This window comes from Chanodichthys erythropterus, chromosome 3, assembly GCF_024489055.1.
Source record: "Chanodichthys erythropterus isolate Z2021 chromosome 3, ASM2448905v1, whole genome shotgun sequence".
Lineage (NCBI taxonomy): Eukaryota > Metazoa > Chordata > Actinopteri > Cypriniformes > Xenocyprididae > Chanodichthys > Chanodichthys erythropterus.
In genome coordinates, this window is record NC_090223.1 from 18,030,614 (window position 1) to 18,057,068 (window position 26,455).

General features: G+C 36.5%; 1 protein-coding gene across 2 annotated transcripts in view; it reads right to left on the reverse strand.

Annotated features, from left to right (window-relative positions):
* The window catches only part of rbfox3b (RNA binding fox-1 homolog 3b), a 228,621-nt gene that overhangs the window by 112,652 nt on the left and 89,514 nt on the right, over positions 1 to 26,455 (reverse strand). For both annotated transcript variants that reach the window (XM_067381224.1, XM_067381223.1), the window contains exon 3: positions 25,618 to 25,712. In XM_067381224.1, the coding sequence (XP_067237325.1) occupies positions 25,618 to 25,712 (95 nt within the window). The remainder of the gene's footprint in view (positions 1 to 25,617; positions 25,713 to 26,455) is intronic.

A 26,455-nucleotide genomic window follows, 5' to 3' on the forward strand; every position in this document is an offset into this window, starting at 1 on the left:
TGAGAGAGTGATAACACCAAATTTAACACACCTGCTCCCCATTCACACCTGACACCTTGTAACACTAACGAGTCACATGACACTGGGGAGAGAAAATGGTTAATTGGGCCCAATTTAGACATTTTCACTTTGGGGTGTACTCACTTTATTGGCCAGCGGTTTAGACATTAATGGCTGTGTGTTGAGTTATTTTGAGGGGACAACAAATTTACACTGTTACACAAGCTGCACACTCACTACTTTACATTGTAGCAAAGTGTCATTTCTTCAGTGTTGTCACATGAAAAGATATAATAAAATATTTATAAAAATGTGAGGGGTGTACTCACTTCTGTGAGATACTGTATTATATATATATATATATATATATATATATATCCACTCAATTATATATTATATCAATTATCCACTACAGAAACTGAAATTAAAAACTGACTGAGATTTTGGCACGCTGCATTAACGGTGCATATTCTCTAAGAAACAATGAGAGATGAATCTAATTTATTTTCTTAAAATTTCACTTGTGGCCCATAGTGAGAAAAAAAAAATGGGTGAAATGGGTGAAAAAATATTTTTCGTGAATCGAGAAGTATTTTGTGTTAAACAAGTGAGGAGTAAGCTATCTAACAAATATTTTATTGTCCTCGCAGTGTGTCGGTTATGCGGTGATGTGCTATGATATCGAGGGGCAAATGAACAAATTAATTGCAATATGAAAGGTGCAATATTTAGGATTTCTGTCCGCTAGAGGTCGCCAGAGGCCTATTCAAAACAGAGGCGTAGCTTGATGACGGCAAGTTTCAGCGCAGAATCTTGGGACATGTGGTCTTCACCTCAACGGCTGGTGGAAACAATCAGCATAGGACTCGGGAAGAAATCATGTTCATGGATGCGATCATTAACGTTACTGTAGTATGAAGCAGAGCAGGACCGAGTGTTGTGGAGCTGAACAAGGAGCTGGAGAGATTGCACAACACACGCCTCACGAGCAGCAGGACTTTTATTATGACACAGTCGCCGGCACAACAGCATGGTAAAGCATGGTACTCACAAAAAATCTAGAAAATCTGATTTAAACAATAAGACTAAATGTGTTGAGCTATATAACAACAATTAGTTTTCTGTCTATAAATATATCAAAACAGATGTTCCCTTGTCTATTAAAACATGTAAATATTAAAGCGTCTTTGGTGTTTCCATGGTCTCTACAAAATAAAACCGGAAACCGAGGGTAACGCGGGTATGACGCAATTGACAGGCGACTCCTCACACGTCCCGGAGCCTTGCTTAAAATTGCAATTTTCTCATGATTTACAGATAGTTGGAAACATTTGGGATATTGTAAATACTCAGTTGAACAAAATATATAACACTAGCCTAGTGGTTTTTGGATATTTTACTGCAAAATATTTTTAATTTAATAATAAAAGTAGCATGATAAAAATAAGAACAATTTAATAGCTCTGCGTGCCCGTCCGCTATACGCCACTGTGAAGGGATAAACAGTGTTCAGGCACGGGCATCAAAGCGATGAACTGTTTTATCCAAATCCACATGCATGGACTGTTCAGTGTTCAGCACTGCAATGACTGAGTCTCTCCTGTCTCACGGTGTTTCTCATGCGTTTTCAGTCGGCGCAAACAAGAAACGATTACAAGACTGCGGACTAGCTTTGACTCTCTGAACAGTGGCCGCGTGCAGAAAATTTTTATGACCATGGACGGTGCGCATGTGCATGCGCCAAACGCGTCTTTTCGCACTCACAGGCAAAGGAGTATCTTTGAAAGACCCACGCGCTCAAGGTCAAAGGAGTTTCCCTGAAAGGCTTGCATGCTCAACTGTGCGCGAGACGGAGCAGAAGGGGGGAATGAAGTTTACCCAGGCCTTAACCGCTCTAAATTGGACTGGAGCTGACGGTTCACATCAGGAAAAATATGGGGGGGGGGGGGCAACATATGATAGTTTCCACAAAAATATGAAGCAGCACAACTGTTTTCAACATTGATAATAATCAGAAATGTTTCTTGAGCATCAAATCATCATATTAGAATGATTTCTGAAGGATTGTGTGACATTGCATTTTAACATATTTAAATAGAAAACAGTTTTTATGGAAATTATATTTCACAATATTACTGTTTTTCCTGTATTTTTGATCACATAAATGCAGCCTTAGTGAGCAGAAGTAGACACTAAAGCAGTGTGTGTGTGTGTTAAGAGTCGCTTGAGTTTGAAATCGAGCAGCAATACAGCACAAGTCGATCTGTCTGTCAACAAGCACCTCAAACTTTAGCTCACATGTGTAATTTACACACTTGCAATTTTCTTTCTAGATACTTCATGCACCATTGAAATCAATAGATTCACAGTCCTCTCTGATGCCTAGTAAGTGCCCTTATGCATTCATTCCTATCTGCAGTTAAAAACAACAACAACAACACACACTGTGAGCACAACATCTCATTCAAGACTAAAACGCAAATATCACTATTCATCTGCTATAACACACTCATGTCCCCTTCAGGAAAGGCATATCTATTTCTCTGCAAGTTTGCTTGTAGAAGATTTGATCGGTGCAATACTGTATCTAAAGATGACAAATGATTAGTTTATACTCTGTACATTAAACAGATATAAGAAAGCATTTTAACACCAAAATCATCAATAGAAATAATAATCTTACATTAGTTAAAAGATTATTGTTTTTTCATGTGCAGATTTTTTTAAAGACTGTTACCTGTTTACATGCACACACACATAAGCAGAGGCATCAATCAAATGGTGTGTGTCAGTAACAGATGTTCTGTGTACAGCGCCCATCACACACACACACTAATGTGATTTCGCTACAAATTACATCACTGCGATGCTGTCTGTGTGTGTATCGGTCCGTCCACTCAGCAGCAGCAGGTTTGTCTGCATCTCTGATGTGTTACACTTCATTTGAGCTGTACAACTGCAGCATCTCACCCTCATACGATCACATGACCACACACTCTCCTGTCAGGGATGTTAACAGACAGGGTACTAAAACTAAGACCAAAAGTATTGATTAAAAACACTTTAAAGTCGGCATGAAACGGAAGTTCTCTATTGTGATGTACAGTATATCTGAGTGAAACGGCTTCACGAACAAGAACAAATGTAGGGCGGGGCTTGATTTTGTCCATGAGGAACTGATTGGATGGTTGTGGTTTGCTATTGGTGGATCTCGTGTGATTGACAGGTTGCCCCACCCTCGTCATCAGAGTAGAGAAGAGCTTCAAGGAGAAGAAGTTATTTTGCTTCAAGATTATGAGGCGCAAGCTTTTGCATGCAACTAGGATATATAAAACTATGAATATGCATAAACCAAAATGAGACTAAATTCGCCCCCCCCAAAAAAAGTAAATTATTGAAATAAAAACAAATTATGAATACTAAAATAACCTGTAATTTGTGCTATTTTACTTTATAGTCACACTTTTGCTTCGGGTCCAATGCTCACTATTAACTAACTATTAACTATGACTTTTGCCTCAAACTACTAATTACTGCTTATTAATATTTAGCAAGGCAGTTGTTAAGTTTATGGGTTTAGGATTATGAAATGTAGAATATGGTCATGCAGAATAAGGCATTTATATGTGCTTTATAGTGTTAATAAACAGCCAATATTCTAATAATAAGGATGCTAATAAGCAACTAATTGATAGTAATAACTGGACCCTAAACTAACATGTGTCCTAATTTATTTATTCATTTGTCTACAAATGCATCAGACTGATGTCTTTGGCTGTCGCACCAAAGCAGGCTGTTTTTCAGCATCCCTCACCACTATCACTGTGTGTCTAAGGCGAGATTTTGGTCAGTTTTGGTTCTATGTCTTCTTCCAGTTTATAGTGGAAAGAAAGCATACCTGCAAAATACACATTTAAGTGTTGATTTTATTACATATTTATCTATTTGCATCTGTAGATTTCAATAAAAATACATATCTTTGAAGTTTTTCCTCCACTTCAGCAGCACTTAAACACACCAAACTTTACAGTTTTATTCCTGTGTATATTCTGAAAGTTTTTACTGAGGGGTTTTTCATATTTCATTCATCTGATTTATATAACATGTTATTCCTAAAAGCATGTTTTTGTTCTGGCTGCTGACAGTATTTTCTGATTTATGGAGTGATAAAAAATGATATAAAAAATCCCTTCTGTAAAAACCTTTAACTCTAATACGTCAACAATATGAAACAAGAATTTTGAACCTGGCTTTAGCCAATGTTCAGATTTATCATCTGGAAATATAGGCAAATTACAGCATTTTTAATCAGATAATGCCTCACTTGCATATTTAAACATTTCAGAAAACTTGTAATACAAAACTATGAAAGCTTGTTTCTGCCATGAAATAAATAAAAAAGGTAATTGCAAATTTGTACACAATTCAGATTTTTTTTTTTCTCACAATTGCGAGTTATAAAGTCAGAATGGCATGTTAAGAACTCACAATTGCAAGAAAAAGTCAGAATTGCAAGTTATAAAGTCAGAATTGCGAGATATAAAGTCAGAATTGTGAGATATAAAGTCAGAATTGTGAGTTATAAAGTCAGAATTGTGAGTTATAAAGTCAGAATTGTGAGATATAAAGTCAGAATTATGAGATATAAAGTCAGAATTGTGAGATATAAAGTCAGAATTATGAGATATAAAGTCAGAATTGCAAAATTCTGACTTTTTTCCCCTCACAATTCTGATCTTTTTTCTTGTAATTGTGAGATATAAATGCACAATTGTTATAATGTCAAATTTTGAGGGAAAAGTCAGAAATGCAAGTTTATATCTCATAATTCTGACTTTATCTCATAATTCTGACTTTTTCTCGCAATTCTGACTTTATAACTCAATTCTGATTCGCAAATCTCAAAATTGCGAGTTTATATCTATAAGACGCAATACAAAAAAAGTCAGAATTGTGTGATAAAAACTAAATTGTGAGAAAAGTCAAATTTGTGAGGGGAAAAAAGACTGACATTTTTTTCTCAGAATTATGAGTTTATTTCATGCAATTCTGAGAAAAAAAAAAAAAGAATAATGAGATAAAAATTGCAATTATCTTTTTTATTTATTTATTTATTTTTTTTTTTTTATTCAAGCTTCCATACAAGACAACTGTCTTAATGTACTGTGATTAATCAACTGGTGAAGGAATGGTGATTATTATTAGTTCAATGTTAAAGGCAGTGTCTTGCCTTAAAAAATGCAAAACTCAGAGAAACGCATCTCCAGAGCCTGCGCTCTCATCCATTCCTATGTTTTTGAAAAGCTGCTTCAGACTTGGAGAAAGTGATTAGATTTTGATGAAAAATCATGAAAACCTCATGACTTTCCTCAGAATAATAAACACTGATGAATTGTTCACAACAGAACAAAAAGCATGACACTAACACTATCCAAAATCACCTAAAAGACACCTCCAAATAGAAATGTTTTATCTCAAATGTTGTCCACCAAGTCCTACCTAGATAACAAACACACAGACATCACCTGAGAGACAGACAGACACTGTGAGAGGTGCTGCACTGCAGCTGCTCTAGGGCAAAAGCAGAAACATGCTGCACCATTAATCACTCCGAGAGAGAGAGACGAGGAGAAATACAGGACACAACAACAGCCAGACGTCCACTCACAGAAGAGCAGAGAGATGAGAGCGCTTTCCCGAAATATTCGTGTCGGAACTACAGGACGAATAATGTGGTATGGTGAGCATCAGTGCGGCCTGCGCACTACAGAGGGAGGAACGCTTGAAGTGAGACACACACCATCAGTCGCAGTGCTTAAAATCCTAAACGCTTCAGCTTAAATGATTCGAATAAGTTAGGTAGACAAATCTAAATGTTGTGTTAATGTATACATTTCTTTACGAAAATTTGACATAGAACATTGTTAAATTACTGAAATATTAACTTACCAATGAGTACTTCAAGATAGGGGTTCACCTGACAAAAGAGTCTGGGAATCCCTGATGTAAAATATAATGATATAGTAATAAATAGTAAATGTGTCCAAACATTTTGACTGGTAGCTTTACATTTACATTTAATTAGCAGATGCTTTAATCCAAAGCGATTTACAAATAAGGAATACAAGTGATGAGCTTTCAGCTGTTTCTTGAGTATTGTCAGGGATTCAAGGTTCAATGCAGCAGCATCATTCGTGTTGACAGCTGTTAACAAACTTCTGTGTCAACTACAGCCTCTTCATGTCTAATTCATTTTTTTGTGATGTTTAGTAAACAAAAATTATGTAAATATGCAGATTTCAAAATTAATCATGAAGAAGAGACTCCCAGGATATTGTGATCATACTTGTGGTTTAAAAAAAAACAAACAAATTTCCCATAAAATGTAGCTGAATCTAACAAAACCTTCATTTAAAGGATTAGTTCACTTCAGAATTAAAATTTCCTGATAATTTACTCACCCCCATGTCATCCAAGATGTCTTTCTTTCTTCAGTCAAAAAAAAAATGAAGGTTTTTGATGAAAACATTCCAGGATTATTTCCCATATAGTGGACTTCAATGGGGTTCAATGGGTTGAAGGTCCAAATGTCAGTTTCAGTGCAGCTTCAAAGAGCTCTACACGATCCCAGATGAGAAATAAGGGTCTTATCTAGAGAAATAATCGGTCATTTTCTAAAAAAAAAAAAAATAATAAAAAAATGTATATACTTTTTAACCACAAATGTTCTTCTTGCACTGCTCTGCAATGTACAACGCATTACGTAATCACTTTTAAAAGTTCACGCAAGATGTAGGCAGAAGTACCGCGGTAGGGCGAAATTTTCTCCTCTAACTTCAAAATCCTCCAACATTGTTGTTTTACCTTTTATTTTTTTTATTTTTTTTTGTAAAGGGTGTTTGACTTGCTCAGTACTTACACCTACCTTCCCAACGTGATTTCGTAATGCATGGCGCATCGCAGGGCTAGTGAAGTGAAGTCCACTATATGCAGAATAATCCTGAAATGTTTTCGACTGAAGAAAGAAAGACATAAACATCTTGGATGACATGGGGGTGAGTAAATTATCAGGAAATATTAATTATGAAGTGAACTAATCCCTTAAGAACATTTGGTGATGCCCTAAAAGGTAAAAAAAAAAAAAAAAAAAAAAAAGATTCATAAATAAATACTATAGTTTTGTTTAAAAGTTTGGAGTCATTATATGTATCTTCACTTTAGCCATTGAAGTCATATTTAGCTTCATATATAAACAATGCAAGTATATGGTATGTGCTCATTAACATTGATTAGCGTGTGTGTGTGTGTGTGTGTGTGTGTGTGTGTGTGTGTGTGTGTGTGTGTGTGTGTTTGTTGAGTCCATTTTCAGCAGATGGTTTCTCATCCATCTGCTCTCAGACACACCCTGAGACACATCACTACACAACAGAAACTATATACCCTCTATATCATCTCTTTCTCTCTCCATTAGGACACTGAATGAGCCCAGCACACATTCCCTCACAGTGTGTGTGTGTGTGTGTGTGTGTGTGTGTGTGTGTGTGTGTGTGTGTGTGTGTGTGTCTACAGTCACTCAGAGTGTTTGTTCGTGGTTGAGGAGGAAGACGAGACATCTGCTGTATAAAGTACAAGAAAAGTCAAAGAAAACAACTGCAGATTTACTCAAAATGACACAAACAAAGAGAGAACTGCACAAAAGTCTTTGGCACATTAGATGCTTTACAGAGACATTTGTTGTAAGATGGTTATTTATGGATGGATGGATGGATGGATGCCAATGTGGTGTCAATCAACAGGCTCATTAGACTTCAGAAAGAACATTATATCCACATTCAGCACAAAAACACATTCAGTCCATCTCATGCTTTAAAATCACAAGCTAATGCCAGGCTCTATTTTTAGACATTGTTTCCTCCTTATGGGTTCGAAACGTTAAAATTTAATGTGCAACAAGGAAAGACCAAATGGCTGGTTTAAAAAGAGCTGTATTGTGCTGTAGAGACGCGGCCGAGAGGAACATTCAGGGCAAGTGAAGATTTGAGTGGAAATGGCAAAGTGATTCAGAGGAAACACACACACACACACACACACACACACACACACACACACACTTTCTCTCATTCTTCCGGTTCATATGTTTTTGTGTTTCTGGATCTGAGTGCACAAGCGGCCTGCAAAGATCTGAATATCATCATGCACCATCCTCAGCATCATGCAAAACCAACACAAACACCACTGAGCTCACCATCAGACACACAACAACACTTCTGATGTTCTGTGTCAGAGAAGACTTCAAATCTACACACACCGTCTGCTCAGATACCACCATATTCAAATAGAAGAAAGAGTACAAAACTGCATCCATTTCAATGTCAGTTCTGGAAATGAATAAATTGCATAAATAAATTAAGCTAAATAAATAAAAAGTAATAAATATGAAAAAATAAAACTAAGAATATTAAACAAAAATAAAAGCTTTAACATAATGACATATCTATGTGTGTGTTATATACTATACTTAATAAAATAAGTACTAAAATTACTAAAACTGATATAAAAAAATAAAGCCAAATATATTTAAAATATATATTTATATATATTTAAATATATTAATATATTTATATTGAATATATTTAAAAAAATATATAAAATAAAATATTAATAAATACTATAATAGCATAGGTACTATATAATAAGAACTCACTTCAACAAAAAACTGGTCTAGAAACTGCCTAACCCTTTGCTCCTATATATATATATATATATATATATATATATATATATATATATATATATATATATATATATATATATATATATATATATATATATATATATATATATATATATATTAGTGGTGGGCATAGATTGATTTTTTTAATCTAGATTAATCTAGATTAAAATGGCTCATTTGAATTCTGCCGAAGACATTCAGAATATGTGAGATACCCAAATTGTCCCTGTGTCCCAATGTCCATACTATCCATCCTAAATAGTATGTGAGATTAAAAGAAGTGTGTCCCAAAGCATAGTATGTTGAAAAGAGTATGCCAAAAGTCCCCGGATGGTCTACTATTTCCGGTAGATTTTCGAAGTGTGGATCCGTGCACACTATAAAGGCTAAACTTGCCCACAACCCATTGCGCATTGGACGAGGATTCAGTTCAGAACTACAAACACGAGTAAAAAGTGTTAAAAACTACAAAACATGGCGCATATGCACGATCAAAACTGTTTGAGTGACTAATAATCAGTTCAACCTGATAGAAAATACTTTTTTAATGTTATATGTGTTATTTTTCATCTGCAAAACCAATGTGGACTTTTATAAAGATCTGATTGGCCATTAACTTTTAAATGCATCATTATGCATTAATATGAGGAGAGACTGCAGATCAACGTGCTGCATTTCTCTCTGATACGGTCTATATATAATGTGGAGGATGTAAGATGATTGACAGGCCAGTTTACGGTAACTGGATGTGACAGAGAGAAAAGACGTGATTGTATGGCGTCATAGTATGTCCCAAAGCTTGTCTACTGTTTTGCTACACACTCAAAAGTACTTTTTGTTCACAGAAAGAGTACATACTTTTAGTGCGTAGTATAAGTAGGCGAATTAGGACGCAGCAAATGACTAAAAGTAATCCGCCATTTAGTTAGAAGATTAACCTCGGTGGAGTTAAACTTTTGTATATTATATTTTGTATATTGACATCTTTCCGCGTTTGAAACAACATTGATTCTCATGTTCATTCATGTTTATTTGATGCTATAAATGGACTCGTAGTAAGAAATGATCGGTTTACGAGCCTCTTGAGCTGAGGCGCTACAGCAATCTGTCACGACCATGGTCACGACACATTAAAGAGCCACAAAACGGTTTTTATTGTTTGAATTTCTTAAAAAAACTACAGTTTTAAAGCTGGGAATTTTATTAAATATCATCAGTAACCTGCTCTGTCTTGTCTGTCGACGTGTTGTCAGTGTCCTATTTGCTCCGTGATGCATTATCACTGTGTGTGGCGTGACGGTGCCCGATAAGAGTCTCACGTTAACGCCGATAACGGCCCACCACTAATATATATATATATATATACTAACTGTTTAAGAAAGTGTGAAGATGTTTTAAATATCAGCAGCATCTAGTTTCAGAAGCTCTTCTGGGACGTGACACGGCGCGTTTTGTTTATTAGAGCACTATATATACGCAGACAGCTTCATCAGAGTCCAGCGCGGGGCGTCTTCATACAGACCAACTCAAAGTCACAGTGTGTGTTCTCCACCTCTCTGTAAAAAATAACACACTCCTGCCGTGACTTTCTGCTCTCAACACACACATTCATCTCGGCCTCAGACGCGGCCCTTGATTAGCACCATAAACTCTCCAAAAATTGGTCAATATCCCATAACACTAATGTCACTCTGTGCTCACATTTTACAGCCCTTTCACACACGCACACAGACAGAGCATCACCGCAGGGCTTTACTGGCCCCCGGCGTGACCGTATAAAGCAAATTAAACAGCTTTACGACCCTTAATGGTCAAACGCTTTTGAAGGAAAACACGAGGCTCACATATGACATCATACACCTGACACAAGACCCTCACGCTCAGTTTAAACAGGTCAGATCAGGAAAAATCACTGATGCTCTCCTTCAGCTTTTGAGATAAAAGACTGTGATGTGTAACTGTAACTCAAAACCACAAAATGCACACTTATTCAAACAAACTCAAGTTCAGCACATTCAAATAATTGGAATGACAGAACGATAGATAGAACGATAGATAGAACATCCGAATGATAGATAGAACAATAGATAGAGTGATAGAACAATAGATAGATAGAACGAAAGACAGAGCGATAGATAGAACGATAGAATGACAGAATGATGGATAGAACAAAAGAACAATAGATAGAATGACAGAATGACAGAACGATAGAAAGAACAAAATGATAGATAGAACAATAGATAGAACAATAGATAGATAGAACAACAGAACAATAGAATGACAGAATGATTGATAGATAGACAGAACGAAAGATAGAACGATAGATAGAACAATAGAACGATAGATAGATAGATAGATAGATAGATAGATAGATAGATAGATAGATAGATAGATAGATAGATAGATAGATAGATAGATAGATAGATAGATAGATAGATAGATAGATAGAACGGAAGGCAGAGCAATAGATAGAACGATACAATAGATAGATAGAATAGATCGACAGAACGATATATAGAATGACAGAACGATAGATAGAACAAAAGATAGAACAATAGATAGAATGATAGAACGATAGACAGAATGACAGATAGATAGATATATAGATAGATAGAATGAAAGACAGAGCGATAGACTGAATAATAGAATAGATAGATAGAACAATAGATAGAATGACAGAATGATAGATAGATAGATAGATAGATAGATAGATAGATAGATAGATAGATAGATAGATAGATAGATAGATAGATAGATAGATAGATAGATAGATAGATAGATAGATAGATAGATAGATAGATAGATAGATAGATAGATAGAACGGAAGACAGAGCAATAGATAGAATGATACAATAGATAGAGCGATAGATAGAACAATAGAATAGATCGATAGAATAGATCGATAGAACGATAGAATGACAGAATGATAGAACGATAGAACGACAGAAAGAACAACAGAATGATAGATAGAACAACAGATAGAACAATAGATATAACAACAGAACGATAGAACGACAGAATGATCGATAGATAGACAGAATGACAGACACAGACAGACAGACAGACAGACAGACAGACAGATAGATAGATAGATAGATAGATAGATAGACAGATAGACAGATAGACAGATAGACAGACAGACAGACAGACAGACAGATAGACAGATAGACAGATAGACAGACAGACAGACAGACAGACAGACAGACAGACAGATAGACAGATAGATAGATAGATAGATAGATAGATAGATAGATAGATAGATAGATAGATAGATAGATAGATAGATAGATAGATAGATAGATAGATAGATAGATAGATATGAGCATTAATGTGCATCTACCAAGTTTCTACATTGTCTGGCAGAAATTATCATCCCGCAGTAAAGATATATATGATAACTTGTCTTTATAACAGTTTTATGTTTGGCTGCCATGTGCTAAAATCACTGTAACACACTATGATAAATCTGTGCCGATGGATCAAACGCGGGTGGATGTGATCGGTCCCTGCGGGGCGCCGGACTCAGTGTTAACCAAGATGGCGGACGGAGAGGAGTAATGCACGACGATCAGCATCTATGGCGATTCATATCGTTAGCCATGTGACGGCTGGCAGACATCAGACTCTCCCTCTTTCTCTCTCTCTCTCTCTCGGTGTGTATAGATGGGTTCGGCCCGCTGCGGTTCACCATATGCACAAGAATCTAATGACGGCAGGTGCGATCGCAGAGGTGAATTTCTGCACACAAGTCGACGCTCTCGGAATGTGATTTCCCCTGAGCGGCCGTCGCTCTCGGTGGACGTGTATATGAAAATCTCTCCGTGAGAAACTGCTGTTAGTGGTTAATCAATATGAGGCAGGTGCGGCAGCTGAGATGTGGGCAGAGCCGCCGGTCAAAACACAATCATCCTCTAATCTCATTCCACTCACATCCTGCAGGGAAAAATTACAAACAACAAGCCATATGTTAAAAATACAGATAATTAATGGTGTTTAACCTCACCGCCTCAAACTATACTGGAATCTAGATGATTTCTCTAATGTTTCGAACAGCGTGTGTTTAGGTCGCATCCTCTGGGAATCACTCTGGATTGACCTGGAATCTCTTCCTCAGATAATCACAATGATCTCATCCACACATTCAAACATGAGTGACGTTAATTCTGCTGTGATGATTCTCGAATGGAGATGGAAGGGTTGAAGTGTCTCACAGTCCTGTTTCTATCATGGTTTGAGCTCACAGTGTGAAATTAATTACTGTAAATACTCTTGGAAAAAGACACTTTATAATTCATACGCAGTTAATATTTCTATTTTCAGATATAAGTGGTTAAACGGATCGTTGTTGATCCGTGATCCGTTCGGATCAAGCCCCACGGTTCGGGACGCGTGTGATTCACGGATCATTTGCAAGTTTCACCGCAATAGAGTGAACAGGTTATAATTTGAATGTGTTTTGTCTTGCTATTTCACACATTAAATAGATATAAAACCATTCCAGCGCTGGAAGCAGGGGCGGATTCTTCATTAGGGCAATAGGGCGACACACCAAGCGACGCAAGTGAGAAAGGGACAGATTTTTTCCACAGAAACTTTCAACCACAGAGTTACTCTAGCTGTCACTGCTAGGCTGTTTGTTCTGCCTCTGGATATAATCCAATCAGCGTCGAGTCACGCTCTGTGGAGTACCGCCTCTTTTTGGGCGATTTCAGTAAGGCCGATATTTGCCCCGACTGCTCCCATAGACTTCCATTCAAAGAACTTTTTTTTGAACTGCAGGCACTGCAATGCAATCTCTATGGATTCCAGGAGGGCTCGCACTAACGTGCTTTCATCATCATACTAACCTTAACTTGTGCAGCGATTGGTGGAAACGTCTCTATTTATAATCTTTAAGCTAAAGTGACATCCAATCATTTCAGTGCATAATTTACATTTCACAGACATATTCTCCATCTGTAAATGTTATAAAGTGGAGAAAATATTTCCATTTTGCAGTCAGGCGTGGACGAGCCTTCAGCAAGCACAAACTACCGTGAACGAGCGCCGCCGCGCGCCAAACAGACGGAGATCAATCTGAGTAAAATACATTATGATAAAAAGATTTGTTGTTGATTTTTTTTTTTTTTTTTGGCGAACATAATAATTATGCCATATGTAGAATTTCGAACCCACAACTAAAGGTGATGATACACGGGGCAACTTTTTGAGCAATGTTGCTGGGCAATGTTGCCGTCAACGGGCAACCTGATGAGACACAGGGCAGCTAATTAGGGCAACAGACAGTTGGCAGCAACTAATCAGAGAGGAGCAAATCTATTGCCAACTCAATAAATAATTTATTATAAACACTTGTTAGGCACTTTATTTCAACTTTTCAAATATTTTCTTCATTTTTATTAAAAATAAATGCCTTTCCGATCTGATTTGTGACAGGAAAAGGGAGAAGAGCGAGTTCGGCAAAAGGCGGATTCGAACCCGCGTCGATCGCATCAAAAGCTATTCCAATGTCAAACACCCTACAGCCTACACTACTACAGACGTTGGAAATTCTCTCTTTTTAGTATTTAACTGAAATCCTTCAATAGCTTCATTACAGCATACACACATTACTGTCGGACAGTTGTTGGTATTTTAAGCAATATATGAGGTAAATTCCCTGTTTTGGGTTGACGCATGACAACTTACTAGCGTAAAAAGATAAAAGTTCACACTCCTTTTCTCCGCTTCACTGCCGCTGAGGGGCCGCCATCTTGTTTGAATTTTTTCTGAAATCTCCGAACCGGCCACGTGATCAGCTGCTAACATTCTGATTGGAGGATCTCAAAAAATTGCCCACGACCGATCTAACGTATCCAGATATATATATTTGTTGCTCATTCTCAGTGGGAAAGTGCCCAAGCAACGTTGCTCGGCAACATTGCTCAAAAAGTTGCCCCGTGTATCATCACCTTAAGTGTATTTGTATGATAGCAGTAACTGTGTAGTGACTGTTGTAGGGTAATCAAACTAATAATAATAATTAGTCTGTTATTTTGTTTAAAACATTTTGTTTTTAGATTGTAAAGTTACAGTTTTAGAATATAGCCTAGGCCTAATGTGATTTGACCCCATTTTTGCACATAATATAGCATATCTTGTTTTTATAGCCTTCAATATGAACATTGTTTCTAGGACAATATTGGGCAGGATGTGAAATATATATTTTTTTTAATTAAATACTGATTATTTATTTAGATCCCAGCCTTATGGCATGCTTTAAATACTGAATTTTCCATGTTTTTAGATAAGCAGTAAAGATACATTATTATATCACTTGTTAAATGGTTATTTAACAATTAGCCTATTCATTCCTGTGTTTCTAAATATTTTTTTTTGCGCCCCCCTCAAAAAAATTTTTGCACCAGCCGCCACTGGCTAGAAGAGGCAAAAGAGGATTTAATTCGGTATCGCACGGAGGTCTGTTATCGGTACGCGCAGACGCGCATACAAGGCTCGCGCGCACAGAGAGTTAGAAAGAGAGAGAGGCGCGTTCCAGATAGCTCTTAAACTCTAAATTAATTTGTCTTTCGCGTCCTCAATGCACTTGGATGGTCACATACACGCATTATGTCAGTCAAAAAAATAAAATAATAAAGTATTCTCGAAAACACATTTGGTTATGTCTTAATTGAACACATCGGAATCGGATGTGTATCTATCTGATGTGCGCGTGCATGGAGTCTTACTCTTAAAGTGACAGCAACCTATAAATACCTGCTATTGTCTGTCATGTAAATCAAACAACAAAACAGCTTTAACAAAGATTAATCTATATTACATTACATTTACACAGTGAACAGTTTCATTTTATATTTAATTATTACATTTCTGTAAACGAAAATTAATTACTACAGTTAGAATATTTTATTTGTAACTTTATGTTGTATTTATCTATGCTTGTAATTGGTGTTCAGTATTTGTCCTTTTTACAGTCTGTTCACTTGCCTTTAATAATGTATTAGTTAGGCTTGTAGTTTCTGCTGTGGTATCAGAGAAGTTAAAGTGGGCTAAGTAATAAATGCAAAGTTAAGTTACCCCCCCAACCCCTTATTATAATTTTTTTTTTTTTTTGCTGATCCGAAAATTGATCCGATCCGTGACTTCATAACCGTGATGTGATCCGAACCATGAGTTTTGTGATCCGTTGAACCACTATCAGATATTATATTACATTATTCAGATATTATATTATAGAATATTTATAGATATTTACATTTAATAGATTGATATAATGACGGATGGACGAACAGAGATAGAATGATGGATAGAACAACAGTTAGAGTGATAGAACGATAGAACAATAGAATGACAGATCAGATAGATCAATACAACGATAGAGAGAAGGAAAGATGGATAGATACAACCATAGACAGACAGACAGACAGACAGACAGACAGACAGACAGACAGACAGACAGACAGACAGACAGACAGACAGACAGACAGACAGACAGACAGACAGATAGATAGATAGATAGATAGATAGATAGATAGATAGATAGATAGATAGATAGATAGATAGATAGATAGATAGAGCAGTTTTAACACTCTTTCTGTCCTCACGTTTCTCCGTTCACTCTCTCACTTTCTCTCTCTTTCTCCTCTATTACCATCATCTGTTGTTCCACAGTAAAGCCTCTGTTCTCGTCAATTATTCATCAGATTCAGAGCAGGACACAAACACCACATCTCTTTCTCTCTCCCTCTCTCTCTGTCTGATGAAACGCAGCCCATCAGGGTTAAATCTGATCTCATGTTTTGTCTCAGTAATTTCTGGTGTGACTCCATCATCTGAGTGTTTTCTCTTCAGCAGATGGAGCTCCGTTCAGAGAGATTAATGCTGCTGCGGAGGGTTTGAGCCCCTCAGAGCCTCCGCCGGCCCTGCATGCTTGAGTGTGTGTGTGTGTGTGTGTGAGAGAACAGCAGGGGACAGAGAGCCCAAGGTGTCGCCCTCAAACAGAACATCTGTTTCCTGAATAAATATTCTAATGAGGAGCGAATGCGCTCAATTCCCATACTGCACTGCAGAGCTGCGGCCTCCCCAGAGACAGACAAGAGACAGGTAACAACGCACACCTGTACAGCCTTCACCTCTGTGTCTCCACGCTTCTCACCGCAGTCTCACTGAGAATAGCCGCAATATTCAATCATTTTGACCTCTTTAAATTCACCATGAAATCAAAACTGACAATTCTTGTTTTCATGGAATATTTCAGTGTTTATTATAAATGATTTATACGTGCACATCATTATTTTGTTTAAATTCATGCGCCTCATAAACTTCACTCAGATATACGTCACAATAGGGAAGAAAAGACTATCGTAACTTCTGTCTAATGCTGACTTTAAGCGCACTAACAGCCAAATGCTGGAGACATTTACTCTGATTGTATTCCACATGATCCAAATAATAATAAAGTGATGAAAAGTCAGAAAATAACATAAACAGAAGTCTGGGAATGATCCAAATGTGAGATGCAAATGAAAACTCTCTTATAATTGAGCTTCTTCTGGGGTGGATTATGTGGTGTAAATCATTACAGAGAGTGCAATGCGACAGCAACACATTTCAGGATTTTTGCATTTCCTGAGGAAAATATCAGTGGTGTTTGTCTGTGGGATGTTTTCTAGTCGAGCAGGTGAAAATGATATGTCTGATCAGTTAGTAAAGTATCAGCACAAACTCTCCTCAGCAACAAATGATTTGAGGAATCATTCAAACACCGCAGGATGACACGCACATGCCAAACTTTAATAGTGCTAGAGGATCCATCACATCACAAACACTAATAATGAGCAATACAAGATGTAATATAAGTCTCTGGTGTCCCCAGAATGTGTCTGTGAAGTTTCAGCTCAAAATATCCCACAGATCATTTATTATAGCTTGTCAAATTTGCCCCAATTTGGGTGTGAGCAAAAAACATGCCGGATTTGTGTGTCCCTTTAAATGCAAATGAGCTGCTGCTCCCGTCCCCTTTCCAGAAGAGGGCGGAGCTTTAACAGCTCACGCTTCAGTTGCTCAACAACAACAAAGCTGGAGAATCTCACGCAGCCAAAATGAAGATTGTCAGTAACGGTGTTCAGCCTTACATTGTTCAAATGAGTCCACACTGATGGAGTAACTCAGGAAGAAGGCTATCCAAGCTAACGATACTCTAAATAGTGTTCAGCGCTCGTCTGTGCAGCCAATGACAGTACAGTTAGCATGCTTTGCTCCAACTTTTGCCATGATGGCATTAGAACTGGTACACCGTTTTCACTTGCGAAAACAAAATGGCGGCGCCGTGGGTGGAAACTTGCAAATTAAGAGGTAATATTATAAGATCCCCTTCCTACGTCACTAGGGGAGTGGAATCTGAGCGGCTTGTTTTTTCACATGCTTGCAGAGAAAGGCTTGCCACAAAGTTATTGGGTTGTCAGATGCACCATTGGTAGATGCACCGGGGACCCGATTATAGCACTTAAACACGGAAAAAGTCAGATTTTCGTGACATGTCCCCTTTAAACACCAGAAGCCAATTGCATAAACTTAGCCTCTATGTTAAGAACAGTTGAACAAGAGATAATCAGTCTTACTTTTTCAATTCAAATTAGACCAATCTAATCTGAGCTGTAACCAAACTGACTTAAACTGTAACTGTTTTTATGTAACTGATGGGTCTTTCCATTTAGTAACTAGTATTTAAGGGTGTGTTTCACACTTGTAGTTTGGTTCTCTTGTTTTGTTCGCTTAGTGTTCGCACTTAAAACCGAACGTGAAGATATAAAACCATTTGATGACAGAACTTACCGAACATCCAAAACAATGGATGGGCTAAATGAGCTTGTTGCATGTGTGAACATTTGATGGTATTATGACCAGTTGAGAACTGTTGAAGAGCTTATAAAATGTGTAAAGGAGTCAAAACAGCAGCAGGAATTCCTCCGAAGATCTGCTGCGAGGAGACACAGTTTCTAAAGCCTGTACTGACCTGTAATGGACAACATTGCAAATAAGATAAGAAAAATGTTTCATGTATGTTTGAGCATTCTGTGCTTTATATGGTGGCATCTATCACGTCCTGTTTTTGGTTTGTTTATAGGTCTGTGTTGCATTTATATTTCAGATAAACTGCACCAGAGATCATTTGGAAGCAGACTGAGACCTTTTGTTTGGTTTGCACCAGGGTTCAGATGACAGCATTCACACTTATTTAAATGAACCGAGCAATCGCACTAGTTTTAATCGAACCAAACCTGCCAAGTGTGAACACACCCTAAAATGCTGAATGCATAAACAACAAAAAAGTCATTCTTCTACACACACACACACACACACACTGTATATTAAGAGACTCTCTCATTCTGACTTTTCTCTTTCAAATGAATGAGCTGGACTGCAGTGAAGAGTGTGACGGACAAATCACAAACACAAATAGAATGAGAATCACTGCACAGGATTTACAGAAAAACACCACCACGAAAAGCAACACAGAGCCTGAACGTCACACACACGGTAAAATACAGCACAGAAGGCTTGTGGGACGATTCTGCTGATTCAAACACACACACACACACGTGATCTTCCTGAGTTCAGAGCTCGAACGAGCAGAACTTGGTCAGCGTTCACGTTCTTCTCACTGATCTCTGAACGTACGGGAACACCTCACTCCATCACATAATCCAGCCCACTCTACAAAAATGCGAAATTAACAAAAATGAACTCATTTGAAGCTCACTGAGACTGAACGAAACACATCTGAGAAATACATCCACTCTATTGAGCTCAGAGATGAACTTTCTGTTTCTACCACTCTAACACCGAAACACACTCCTGTCCTAGATGAAGAAGAGATCACACATCAGATGTCTTCTGTGTCTAAGTTGTCTCTCCTAAACAGCAATGAGAGCAAATGGAGATCAAATAGAGACGTTAGCTGAATTCTTACCAATTCTCTACTGAGAAAAACACCCATGATCTCAGAGTTTAATCTTTATTTCTTTGGATTTTAGGAGAAAAATCTGAGATAATGTTAATACTGAGAAACATATTAAGTTCCCTGAGCCATGAACGAGCATCATTTGAGCAATAAAGTTTCCCTATATCGCTAAAGAAAAACCAGAAAGAAGTGTTTCTCAAATATTTCTCCAAGACATCAATGAGATTGAACTGAGAGCAAATGGAGTCGCCTGTTTCACAGGTCTCACATGTCTCTTCTAAAGCTTCAGAAGAGATCTCAAATCTGATTTGTTTTGATTTTTGAAGAAACGTTTGAGACAATGTTGAAAAAGCAACATCTAATCAATGACATTTTACCTAAAATCGCCCATAGAAAATAAAAAAAAAAAAATCAGAAAGGAGGTCTCTTTGAGGTCTCAAATCTTTCTCCAAGATGTCAATGAGAATGAATGGAAAGTCATCTGCTTAACAGATCTCACACATGTTTCTTCTAGAGTTTCAGAAGAGATCTTTATTAGTATTTCTTTTGATTTTTGGACACACATTTGAGATAATGTTGATACCAAGAAACACAATTCCCTGAGCCATAAAAGAGCAACATCTGAGACATTACTCTAAATCACCAAAGAAATCAGAAAGGAGATATCATTGAGGTCTCAAATGTTCCTCCAAGACATCAATGAGAATGCAAATGGGGTCGCCTGCTTTACAGATCTCACATGTCTCCTCTAGAGCTTCAGATCTCAAATATGATTTCGTTTGATTTTTGGAGAAACATCTGAGATAATGTTGATACCAAGAAACACATTAAGTTCCCTTAGCTATGAAAGTACAGCATCTGAGCAATACAATTTCCCTTATATCGCCCATAGAAAAGAAAAATCAGAAAGGAGATCTCTTTGAGGTCTCAAATCTTTCTCCAAGATGTCAATGTGAATGAATGGAAAGTCGTCTGCTTAACAGATCTCACATTTGTCTCTTCTAGAGTTTCAGAAGAGATCTTCATTAGTATTTCTTTTGATTCTTGGACAAACATCCGAGATAATGTTGATACCAAGAAACACTCAATTCCCTGAGCCATAAAAGAGCAACATCCCAGTTTTCTAAATCGCCCATAGAAAATAATAATCACAAGAAAGATCTCATAGGTGTCTCAAATTTCTCCAAAACAGAGCAAATGGCGTCGCTTACAGATCTCATGTAGAGTTCAAAGAAATCTCAATAATGTCTCAAACTGTGCTCAGATCCAAATCTCAATAAAACCTCAAACATTTCTGACATTCATTTTAAGGCTCTATGCTCTTACTGGATGACTTGTTTGGCTCCGTTTAACATCTCCTGACAAAGTTCAACTTCATGAAGTGTCCTGAGCACTACACGAGCCTCCTCTGAGCAATACGGCTTATAATAAATTCGCTGTCCCGAGCGAAACAGAAGTGAGTAGTTCACAGTTGATCAAACACACATAACACAAGCGCAGTGTACATGAACATCACCAGCACACCAGTGCGTTTCTCTTGCGCGTATCACAGACATGCAGCAAATGCGACAATCTTCATACTCACCCAAAAGTACATCATCATTTCAGCCACGAAAACCCTCAACAGATATTTCTCTCTCTGTCTCTCTTGAGTTCAGGACAGCTGGATTCTCCTCCTGTCTCCTCTCCTTCTCTCCTCCTCTCCTCCTAGATGCCGCTTCTGACTTTTCTGATGTTTGGAGGTCTAGAATTCAGTGGTTTCTCAGGAAACACCTTGAGAAGCGGCGTCAGTGTGTCTGATACTCTTTTACTCCTTCCTTTGCTCTCGTCTCACAGCAGCTTTACTTTAAGACTGAGTCTGAACCAGGATCACAGCAGCCTCCAGCGTGGAGAGAGAGAGAGAGCTAGAGAGAGAGAGCGAGGGGGTTTTCTCTGATGACAGTATTGATGGCGGATGTGAGTGAACAAGCTCTACCCACAATCCTCTCAAGATACGCCGTCTGAAACCCGACAAGCAACACAAACAAACATCATAAAACAGAGAAGAACATATAAAAATGGAGGACGAGCCGTGTTTCTTTCACTGTGAAGTGCCTGTATGTCATTAAAACAGCCAACCGTGAATCTGCTGTATGTCTCGCACTACCACGTTTTTCCCCTCATAAAAGAAAAAAAAATAGTATATTTTGCTTATTTTTTGCAAGACAATATATTTTGTTTTGCAAGAAGTGTAGCCTTAAATGCAAATTTTCATAAATGCGATAAAAAAAATACAATTTCAAATTACTGTAATTTGAACAAAAGCAAATACATATATTCCATATATTTTACAAGGCATTTTATATTTTGAAAGAAAATAAATGTAAATCAATTATTTTTATTATTTTTTGAATCATGAAATAAATATCACGACAAGCAAATTTAACCAAAATTTTCATTAACGTAATGTAACAACAACAAATAAAATCATATTCCTATTAATCTTGACAACAAAAAAATTATTATTCAAAATATTTTGCAAGAAATTCCATAAAAGTTATTTATTTATTGCAAATAATAATAATAATAAAATAATAATAATAATAATAATAATAATAAAGTAAATAAATCTTATTCCTTTTACTGTGATGTGCTCAAAAAAGTAACATATTTTGCAAAAAGTGAAGCCTTTTTTGAGCAATTATGATTATTTGCATCATCACATTAAACCCAATTTTTTATTCATATAATAATTAATAATTATATTGTGCATGTATTTTTGGGGACATTATTATTATTATTATTATTATTATTAGTTGAATCATCACAATTAAGCATATTTAAACCAAATTGTCATTAATGTAATGCAAATAATAATAATAATAATAATAATAATAATGAAATCTTTTCACATTACTGTAATGTGAACAATAAATTAAAAATTATTTAATATACTTTGCAAGAAAACTAATTTAAGGTCCATTAAAGTATAAAGGTTTTGATTTTATTACTATTACTAAATTCATGACAACTTTTAAGCCAAATTTTTAATGTAATGCAAAAAAAAAAAAAAAATAAAAATAAAAATTTATATTAAAAAAAAATTGTGCAAGACAATATTTTAAGGGATTTTTGTTTTGCTGTTCCTTTTTTCTTTCTTTTTTTATTTTTTGCATTGTGACTATTTTCATGATAACATTTAACCCAATTTTTTTAATTATTGTAATGCAATAAAAACAACAAATATTTTATTGTTATATTCATAACATTATCACATATAAATAAAAAAAATCTGACTGCCATTACTGTAATGTGAACAGCAAAAAATAATGGTTTAGTTTATTTAATTATAAGCATTTATACATTATGGTTATATTTGTTGTGGCTTTCATTTTTACTGCAATACAGTGCAAAAAAAAATGAATAAAAGCGTTGGAATTAATAAAAATGACTGCATTACAGTAATAAGAAACTAATGAGAATCACCTTTAAGAATAATTGAAAAAAGTAAAACTGGTGCATTACAGTAATGAGAGCTTGCATGAAAATGTGCTTAAATGTCACAATGTAAAAAAAAAAAAAAAAAAAAAAATCATAATGGTCTTCAACACAGGCTTTGTTTTATTAATAATTTAGCATATTTCTTTCAGACATCGGGATGAAATGTGGCCTAGATGTGTTATCATACAAATCACCCCTAGAGTCAGTTCAATCCCTTTATATAAAGAGAAACCGAGAGAGAGAGAGTGAGTGAGAAGTACATGAGACGCTGTAGTTTCATCACTGCTGCATCAGCACATTTTAAAAACAGGTCATCAATATCTGCCTGCAGGACACACTTTAAAAACGCAGCCTACAAACCACAGACACACACAGACAGAATCTGCTGCTGTGCCAGATAAACTCCTCACACACACACACACACACGCACACACACACAGCCTGTACTGTAACACCAGCTGACTCTTCTCCAGCCCCGCGTCTCCTTTAATTGGATTTTTATCTGTGGTCTTTTTTTTTCCTCTCTAGTATCTTTCTTAGACCTCTGAGGAATATTATTAGAAATGATAATTAGACTACAAGAGGGAAAAAAACAAAACAAATGTAACCGGATATATTCAGTCCAGATCTGTTTTATTCTGTGTCCTGTAAAGCTCAAAGATTTACACAACATGAATCTGATTCTGTCAGTTTGATTCTTCAACTCTAGTTCAATTATATTGTTATTTCACTATAGTTTGATTCTCTAATCTTAATCTCTGATACTATCTGACTCTTATCTCATTTGATTCATTGACTCTAGTTTGATTCTCTTACTCTGATTTTCTGTTTCTTGTATAGTTTGATTCTTCACTGTGTCTGATTTTTCTATGACTCTAGTTTGAGTCTTTAAAGTAATTAATTAATTATCTAACCTGAATCTCCAACACTAGTTTGATTCTTTGACTCGGATTCTTCTCTCACTCTAGTTTGATTCTCTAATATGATTCTTTGATTCTCAATTCTGAATCTCTGATTCACTCATTCTAGTCTGATCCTCCGACTCTGAATCTCTGATTCTAGTTTGATTGTTTGACTAGTTTGATTCTCTAATTTGATGAATTGATTCTTTAAATTAATTTATTGATTCTTTAATTTTAGTCTTTGATTCTCTTATCTGCATCTCTGACATATGTTTGACTCTCCGACTCCAGTTTGATTTTTAGACTCTAGTCTGATTCTTTGACTCTGATTCTCTGACTCTTGTTTGATTCAATAATTTGATTCTTTGATTCCCTTATATGAATCTCTGTCTCATGCTTAGTTTGATTCTTCAACTCTAGTTGGATATTCTTATTTCACTATAGTTCAATGTTTAGTTTATACTCTGATACTTTCTGACTCTTGTCTAGTTTGATTCTTACTGATTTTATGTTTTTGATTCTTCACTGAGTCTGATTTTTCTATGACTCTAGTTTGATTCTCTAAATTAATTAATTATCTAATCTGAATCTTCGACCGACACCAGTTTGACTCTTTAAATCTAGCTTGATTCTGTAATTTGATTCTTTGATTCTCTAATCTTAATCTCTGATACTAGTCTGAATCTCTTACTCTTGTCTAGTTTGATTCTTTGACTCTAGTTTGATTCTCCGACTCTGATTCTTCTCTAACTAGTTTGATTAACTGATTCTCAATTCTGAATCTATGATTGTAGTTTGATTCTTTGACTATAGTCCAATTCACTGATTCTAGTCTGATCCTCCGACTCTAAATCTCTGACTCTAGTTTGATTGTTCGACTAGTTTGGTTCTCTAATTTGATTAATTGATTCTCTAAATTGATTTATTGATTCTTAAATTTTAGTCTTTGAATCTCTAAACTGAATCTCTGACATAAATTTGACCGTCCGGTTTTTAGACTCTAGTCTGATTCTTTGACTCTGAATCTCTGACTCCAGTTTGATTCTCTGATTCTAGTTTGACTCTGCAACTCCAGTTTGATTCTTAGACTCTGATTCTACAGGAAGCGTCTGATTCAGACAGAATGATAAAAGGTGCTGATGTTGACATTCAGCCAGCTCTAACGCCGATCACATGAACACCGACTGCTCAAGAGTCATTTTTTCAGTGGATAACAGGTGATCATCTCCTCACAATCACCCGCTGGCTCTTTACGAATCGCACCTGTTGTTTCTCCCAGCATCAACAAACAGCGTCGCACAAATATATCATATCAACACACATCACCGCGTTGAACTGAATCCCAAAAGCATATTTACCCTCCACACACACACCTGCTCGGCGCTCAGTCGAACACACAACGCCACTCGCACTGTGATTGAACGCTTGGGGAAGTGATGTCATCAAGTCAAGCACAAATCCACCTGTTCATATCAATCATGGACGCACAAACAAAACACACTGTATCAACACACACACACACACAGAGCCTCACTCACCCGTGTGTTGAAGAGAGGAAGTCCTAATCGCCAAAGGTGATCGGTCAGGACCGTCCCGTACACCAGAGCGACACCGGCCGACTTACACACACCACCTGACCACAAAACACAACACAAAGTGTCACTACAGCACACACACATGCTCAGACGTTGCTCTTTCATGAAGTTCTCAGTTGTGTTTCATACAAGCATCAACTTTGTCTCAGACATTTCTCCTAAAATCCTTTCTGAAGCACAAGTGTGATTCTAATGTACTTCTCACTCTCTCAGGGGTGTAAAAGTACTCGAAAATATAAAGTATGGATATTGAGTGAAAACTTAATTAAAATCAAAAGTCTAAGTATCTACACTGTAAAAAAGAATTGTTGGTTTAACTTAAAAAAGTACGTTACCTGGTTGCCTCAATTTTGAGTTCATTGAAACTAAAAAATTTAGTTAATGCAATGAAGGCGATTGGTTTAATCAACAGAAACACAAAATATGTTATCTGGTAATACAATGAACACTGTATAAGCGTAAGCTTCATGTGTCATAGAAGAGGCTCTCAGGAATGAATGTAACCGTCACAGTAGCGCTGGGCGATATGGCTGAAAACTGTATCACGATATCAGTGTTTCATAACGGTCGATATCGATAATTATTTATATTTTTTATGACCCATTTAAAATAAGGACCAGGAGAAAAATATATTACATTTAAACATTTTTATTTTAAACTTAACCTTCCTCTGATCATAATCCCCTCAGTTATTAAGACAGAAATGTCAACAACCATGGAAAACTCAAATAATTCAAATGTAAACATAAGTCTAAAGTAGGGTGACCACCCGTCCCGCATT